Genomic DNA, 7,733 nt, shown 5'->3' on the forward strand with positions numbered 1-7,733 from the left:
GCCAGTGTTTGGGGACACAGCCTTGGCTGAGTCAGGCCTCTCCCCCGGAAGCCAAGGGTGGTGATGGCCAGGGAGCAAGTGGTGCAGGTGAGTCATCCAGAGAGCCGACTGCTCCAGCCAGAGTTACTCTCCCATCTGCCTGGACTCCGAGGTTCCAGGGGATCCGTGGCTTGTTGGCCCATATCTTAAGCACAGAGGAAGGTTGGGCCCCACTTGCCCTGACCTCATCTGCTTGGCTCTGAGGTCCCCAGAGAAAGGGAAGAACCAGACAGCCAGAGAGGAGCAGAGAAGCGAGAGCTGGTCAAGGAAGGGAGGTCTTGTCTTTCCCACCTGCCTCCCAACCCCTCTCACCCCAACTGCCATGGTTCACCAGGCAGAACAGAAAGGCAGAGGCTGGCTGCAAGCAGGCCTGGCCTGGCACACAGCACATGCCCTTGACAAGCTGGGCCAGGCCAGCCACAGGCTCCACAGAGGCTGCTGCCCAAAGTCCCCACCAGGCACATGAGGCCAGTGCTGGGGGGACTGAGAACTCAGTCTAAGAACTCAGGGCCCCAGAGGCCTGCCTCAAACCCTGCAATGACCCCAATACTCTGATAATGCTCTCATTCAAATATTGTTCCTGTGGATATGAAGTCATTCAGGGAGGGGTAGGAATGCTAAACCTGGCCCAAAGAACCTAGAGGCAGCATGGACAGTGTGGGCCATGGTGGCCATGCGCAGCCCCCCTAGGTAAGCCCACCCACATGCATCTATCCGTGTAGCACCCACCTGCTTTTCCGTCATGGCGTAGAGGTACTGGCGGTCGGGGCTGAGGACCAGGTCACGAAGGATGGGGCTACCTTCCTGTGCCACCACACTCTCGTAGGCCAGGGCTGGCCGGCTGCCAGGGTTGGCCAGGTCCACCAGGATCTGTGGCATTGAAGGCCTGAGAGAAGCTGTGCCAATGTCTTTGTGCCCCAGTCCTACACCCACATAAGGTGGGGGTCCCAAGTCCCTCCCTTAGCCATCCCCCAAAGCCCTACAAGAACAAGGCTGAGGCCCCCACCTCACCCCAAGCGGCATGCGCAGGACATACTGCATACCGGTAAGCTGGTCCTAGCCTAGACCCTTCTTCAGTCAACAGAGGCCACAGCCCAGGGGTGGGGGTCTTTGCGGATTGGAGAGAACCACAGCCCCCCACTCCTCACTTATCACCGAGCCACACAACCATATCCAATGCAAAGGTGGCAGGTACCCCCTGAAACACACCACCTTCCCGGGACAGGCTGGACCTCCCCGAGGAGAGGATGTTTGGGACGGAGGAAAAGAGGGGCCTGCAGGGAGCATGGGAGGCCCAGTACAGTGAGAAGGAAGGCTAAGTGAGACCCCTGAAGCCTCCAGGGTGAGGAGACTGCTTGAGTGTGAGGGGCTGTGCCCCAGGGCATCCTGGAGTTGGGGCTCGCCCTCAGAGGAAGCGGTATTTCAGATACCAAACAAACCAGGCATTAATTAGCCAGCTCTTCTCTGCAGCTTGCAATGCTACAAGTATTTTTAGTTGCTTTTACCAAACAAATGTATTTAATTAACAGAGAAACCCAGGGGGCTTTCCAGAGATGGGACTCATGGGGCAGCTTCAGCCCAGCTCAGCTGGTCTGGGCAGGCTCCCAGGGCACAGGGCTGCTGGCTCTGCTCAGGTCCCTCCCAGCTCTGACTATACCAGGGCAGCAAGCCCACCTCGCCACCTCCACCTACCTCAGGGGCAGGGTTGGGGCCAGGGCTCAGTCCGTTTTGCACCCCCACACTGATGGAACAGGGTGGGTCTGACTGAGTGGGATGGGCTTCAGGGCAAGGAAAAGCTCCAACAGGGGCTGGGCAAGGGTAGCCAGCCAGGGTGTGGGGCTGTGTCTCCAGGCCAGAGGCTGCTGGCTGTGAGAGACTGGGAAGGCCGCATTCCTGAGAGCCCGGAGCCACCCCCCACTTCTGCTCAGCTGCACATCCTCTCAGCTGCCTCCCAGCCAGGAAGGCAGGCTTAAGTCAAACCAGACCAGGAAGAGCACCGCCCAGTGCTGGGCAGGGGATGATGAACCTGGGTGGGCCTGTAACTGCCCAAATGGCTCCAGCCTGGCTTCTCGGGAGAAGATACCAAGTGAGGGGCCTCCATTCTCAGAGCCCCTATTTGTGGAAACTGGACAGGACCCCAACCTACATCCAGCCTACTCCCAAAAGCCTCCTGCCCTACTTAGGTGGGCAGCCTGCAGGCAGACACTACTCACAGGGAGCTGGAGGTCAGCTCTTTGAGCTGGCTGGGCCCAGAAGAGACATGAGCCACAACAGAGGGCCCAGGAAGCCAGGAGTCCAGTCTCTGGATCCACACTGCCTGAGCCCGAGCCCTGGCTCAGATACTCACCAGCTGTGTGACCCTGGTAGGGTGGTGAGCCTCTCTGAGCCTCAGTTTCCCTACCTGTCAAAGGGGAATGATAACCAGCCTTCCCCATACCAAAGCTTTTTAGGATTAAATGAGGAACAAGCCAGTGTGCCAAACAGGGCCACGAGGTAGGCCCCACGGCAACCCCCAAACCCCAGCAGCCAGTCACATAGACCTGACTAGGCCAGTCTGGACAGCAGCCAGGGAGCAAGACAGGAGGGTAAGGCAGGGCCCCAGTGGAGACCCTGAGCTCAGACTGTCTTAACCCAAGTGACTAGAATCAGGACTCTGGATTTCTCCCCAAGGCCTGGTTCTTCCCTGCCCCATCCCTGAAGATGCCTCTAGTAGCACTCAGAAGTCCAAGCCTGACCCCATCTCCCAGTGCCAAGCTTACGGCCCCTCCCTCCAACACCCCAGCCTAGTCTCTCACTAGGGAACACCTGCCCCCAGGTCCTTGTCAGGGGACACTCTTGAACCCCACCTTCCATCTCAGGGATGAGGGTATGGGCTGAGGCATGGCTGTCATATCCAGGGGCACATGAGCTCTGAGTCATGGTAGGGGGAGAGCTGGGCCTCCTCCCACGGGTCCTGGAGAAGGTGAAAGAGGGGAGGCAGGCCAGGCATGGGTTCTGGAATGCCCCCCGCCCCTAGGCTGGCAGCATGCCGACTCTGACAGGTGGTACCCAACAGCTGCGACAGGGAGCAAACACATCATCTGTCCATCCACCTGCCCGACACTGGACTGCCCCCAGCCCTTAAACACACACAGGCAGGCCCTAAGGAGACAGGGCATTCATTCCTAAAGGGCACAGAGCAAGGAGGGTTTTGGGAGGCCCAGCCCACAGGCCAGAGGGTAGAGAGAGTGGGTAACAGCCCCACACTGCACACTGAGTAGCTAGGGTCCGGGGTCACCAGGGACCCTATATGCATACGTGGGACAGTCGGGGGTCCAGCTGGGAATGACCAGTCCTAGGGACATGCCTGCTGTGTCCTGGCTGGTTTGCAGGTTATGGGGCTTGTGTAGGCCCTGAACTGCCAATTGCACTTGGGGACACAGCGTCTGGCCCAAAAGTGGGGGGATAGACGCAACGTGCCACCAGGAGTGCATTCCAAAGAATGAGCATGCAGGGCAGGCAAGGGACAGACCTCTGGCAGGACATCGGGGAACATGCCCCCAGCAGTGCACATGCCAACACCACACCCACAGCTGTCCACTCTAGGACCACCCAGTGCCACCCTGGGACAGCTGGGCCTGCAAGAGCACACAGACTTCCGGAGTCCCCTGGTACTTCCCCCCTACCTCCAGCTGTCACCTCTGTGTTTGGCAAACCTTTCCTGAAAGACCACCAGAACTTCCAGGACTGGCTGCGACCCCCACGAAAAACTCAGGGCCAACACCTAGCCCTGCCACAGAGGTCCCTCTGCAATAGTGCCCTTCTCCGCCCTGGCTGAGAAAGGAGCCCTCCGTCTACCCAGATGGCTTTAGCAATGCTGTCCAGCTTCCCTGATCTCATCCCAGGCTGCACCTGGTTCAGTTACCCACCCACCCACAGCTCTGGCCTCTCTGCCTGGGCTTTCCAGCCTTGTCCACTTCTCCCTGTCTTCCCTGTCCCTCTGTTCTGGGGAGTCTCCTGGATTCTGAGCTGAGGCAAAGGGCTATCAGCACCTCCAGACACCTCTTAGAGCCAGGGCTGAGCACCTAATACCACCACCATTGGGGCATCGTCTGCCCTCCCCACAGATGGGCCAGGGAACAGATTCACCCTTTCACCCTCAGGTCCCTGCAGATGGAGCCCTGTCCAGGGCCAAGGAGAGGCAGCTAGGGGTAGGCAGGTGGCCCCTGGCCCTGGAGGCCCCAGGCCCAGGCTGGCCCAGTTGGCTTCCCTTCCACTTATCACTGCATGGCCCTGGCCAACTGCTGCAGGCAGGCAGCTGACAGCCCGACCAGGTCAGCTGTCTGTCCAGCCTGAAACCAACAAAGGGCTCATTCTCCAGGCTGAGGGCAGGCGGGGGCACTGGGGTGGATTTCTGGGCTGTTCAGGCTGCTTGCCAAGACCGGCACGCGCCCTAGCTGCCCGGAGGCAGGGGACTGCCCAACTTAGCCCAAAAGGAAGGAAGAGAGTTCTCTGCTATGCTCATCCCAGATGCAGCCCTCATGTCTCTGTGAACTGAGGGTGTACTGACTGAGCTGATTCCTGGTCTCCAGACGGGGGCTGGGGATAGAAGAACAGGACCATGGGTGGGAGGAAAGGCAGAGGACAGGGGCAGCAGCCAGCCGCCTCACAGGCATCCTCCTCCTCCTCCTGAGGTGCAGCTGCCAAGCCTGATCCCAGCCCCCCTGTTCAAGGAGCGGGAGCCTCTGCCACCCTCTCTTGGAAGGATTCCCCAAGGGGCAGAGCTTATCTTCCCTCTCCTTCCCGATCAGCGCCAATGGCTAAGCCCTGATAGACAAGCTCCTGGACCATTCGTTCCCCCTCATGGGCTGCCACGGGATTCCCTCCTCCTCTGGTTGGGGTAAGGTTCCAGGCCCCTTCCTGGGAACATTCTCAGAAAGACTAGGAAGAATTTGATACTGGAAAAGCAACTAGCAATTTCCTCTTGGCAGTAACTGGGTAATTAAAACATGATTTGAAAGAGACCCGATGGCTGTAAATGGGCCAGACACACCTGGCAGAAGTGTGTGGGGGGGAGGATCCCAGGAATCTTATCTTTCTCGCCTCCTAATTCACAGACAGAGAAGAACAGGGACCAATCAACACAAGCAGTGGTCCTCCAAGACCGTCAGTCTCATCTGCCAACAGACAACCACCTCTAACAGGGTTAAGTGAAAAGGTCAAGGTTCCAAAAGTTGGCGAGGCCAGCCTGCTGGAAGCTGCCTGGAGACTGGGCTCCTAAGGCTCACCCCGCCATAGGGCGGAGGTGCAAAGCTCTTCTAGAGAACCTGCAGATGCTGTGGAGACTGCACAAAGCTCGGCCAGGAGGCAGTGTAGATGACACGGCTTCCATCACATGTCATTGTCTGGGACTGTCCTCAGCTGGGATGTGGCCAGGGTGCCCACCTGCAGCCCGAAATTTAGCACCTGGTGCAACCAAGGATGCTGTGGCAGGCAGCAGTGACTGGCCCAATGTCATCTCAAATTCAAAAGCCATTTGTTGCCCACCCTCCCATTTATGACGCCAGAGCTCCACAGAGCTGGGGCCCTTACAGACCGATATTACCCACCCTTCCCCCACCTGCTGGGTCCCCAGCACAAGCAAGTAGACACAAGCCCTTTCCACTTTCTTGAAGCCACCTCAATCCTCTGGTTCCATGCCTCCACCCAGGCCAGCACTCCAAAGTCTCAGAATCCTGTGGGATATCTTCCTGTCCCCATGATGCTGACCACTGCAGGATCACCAGTGAATTGGCTGCCACATGTGGAATAAGAGTTGCCTGAGGCATCACCTGACACCTCTTTTTCCTCAGGCCCCCTCAGTTCCCAGCATGCACTTAAGGCACCTTGAGTTTTGACCATGCTGTTACCTCCCTCCAAACACCCTTCCCAGCAGACTCCCAATCCCCTGGACTGTTCCAGCCTCTCTGTACCCATCTCACTGTGCTGCCAGGGCTCCCACACTCTGACCCCCAAGAGGACAGGTCCTGGAGAGCAGGGCCCATCTGCCATGGGTGGGAGGGTGGGGTGAGACTGCACATTGTGGGCAGTAACCTTGGGCCCTCATGAAGCTGCCCCCAGGCTGGCCCTGGACATGCTAAGGAATGAGCACAGGGAGGCCAATGCTAGCCAGCACCTGCAAGAGTCATACTTATCAAAGGTACCCAGGTGCTCCTGCCAGGGCTGAGGCCTGATTAGCCAGACCCCACAAAAAGAAGGGCCTGGAGTGATGGGCCAGGTGCAGGACCCTCCATGCACATCTGTGGACAACTCCACTGGCCACCACCTGATGGGAAGCAGGAGCAATGCTCATGTGGCATGGGCTCTGGGACAAGGAGCTGGGCCGGCATTAGACAGACCCATAGGATGAATGAGAGGTCCCTGTGCCCTTCTGGCTCAGCGCACTGTGGCCAGCTGCACCAGGGGAGCCACAAACAGAAGGTCACACGCACACATCCACAGGGCACACAGATATCTGGACACAGGGCACAATGCGATGCCACCCAAAGGTTCTAGTGACTACTGTCCTTGGTGGGCAGGGGCAGGACACCTGTGAGGCCCACAGGCACAACAGCTAAGACAAGGAAGCTGGCAGCCAGGACCGTTCCTCTCCCTGCCAACAATCCCCAGGGGAATGACCACCACCAGGACCAGGCACTTGGCATGAGCATGAGTGCCTGCTGACCAACCACCCTACCAGGCTCTGGCACACATCCCCCCACACCTAGTCTTGGAAAACACCTGGAGGTTCAGGATGTAAAAACCACAGCAGATCTGGCAGCCCAACTCCCAGGGAGAAGCCTGATAGAAACGGCTCTGCGGTCATGGAAGCCGGGCAGACACTGGTGAAGCAGCACTGCTGTCAGACCCACGAGGAGCACACCACCACGCCCCAAAGTAGATCATGCACACACGTGCGGAGCACAAGCCACCACCAGAACACAGAACCACTCTGGCTATCCACACAGCAAGGTCCAGTTTCACAAATAGCGCTGGGGCCTGGTCCTGCCCAACATCTTTCTTGGGGCATCCACTGGCAGGAGTCCAGGACCTGTTTTCTCCCCACCCAGTGCAGGTATTGAGCTGACTACGAAAGACTCAAACCAGGAGCTACCTTGGGAACTCCTACAAGGCCAAGGAGGTCCCAAAGGCCACAGGAGGGGTGGGGGTGGGAGGGGCTGTATGCAGGGCTGGGGCTCTGGGGGCATGTCAGCCCAGGAGGGTGGGCTGCCTATGTGGGGGTAGCAGGTGGCAGGCAGGGCCTCTAGGGAAAAGGAGGGGAGTTAGGGGGCACCCCCAGTAATCCTTGACCAGTTGAAGTTGGCAGGTATTAAATTAATCCGCTACAATTTTATACAACATTTGGAAGAGTCTATCCCAGGAGCCAACCACATCCCTGGAGCTCTTCAGTCACTTCTTAAAACCCAGGAAGGCCCTGGCCAGATAGATCAGTTGGCTGGAGCATCATCCCATGCACCAAAAGGTTGCTAATTTGATTCCCAGGGCACATACCTAGTTGTGGGTTCAATCCCCAGTTGGGGCATACACGGGAGACAACCAATAGATGTTTCTCTCTCACATCATGTTCCTCTATTAACATATCCTTGGGTGAGGAGGAAAAAGGAAAGAAAACTTAAACTGGTGGTTTGCAAACTTAATTGGGATTCACAATTATC

At 57.9% G+C, this 7,733-nt stretch overlaps 1 protein-coding gene across 1 annotated transcript in view; it reads right to left on the bottom strand.

The window, feature by feature from the left end:
- PLXNA1 (plexin A1) overlaps nucleotides 1-7,733 on the bottom strand; it is a 51,053-nt gene that overhangs the window by 33,798 nt on the left and 9,522 nt on the right. The window contains exon 5 of the mRNA XM_006763289.2: nucleotides 769-909. Coding sequence (XP_006763352.1) covers nucleotides 769-909 — 141 coding nt within the window. The remainder of the gene's footprint in view (nucleotides 1-768; nucleotides 910-7,733) is intronic.

The sequence above is a fragment of the Myotis davidii genome, unplaced genomic scaffold, assembly GCF_000327345.1.
Source record: "Myotis davidii unplaced genomic scaffold, ASM32734v1 scaffold78, whole genome shotgun sequence".
Classification (NCBI taxonomy): domain Eukaryota; kingdom Metazoa; phylum Chordata; class Mammalia; order Chiroptera; family Vespertilionidae; genus Myotis; species Myotis davidii.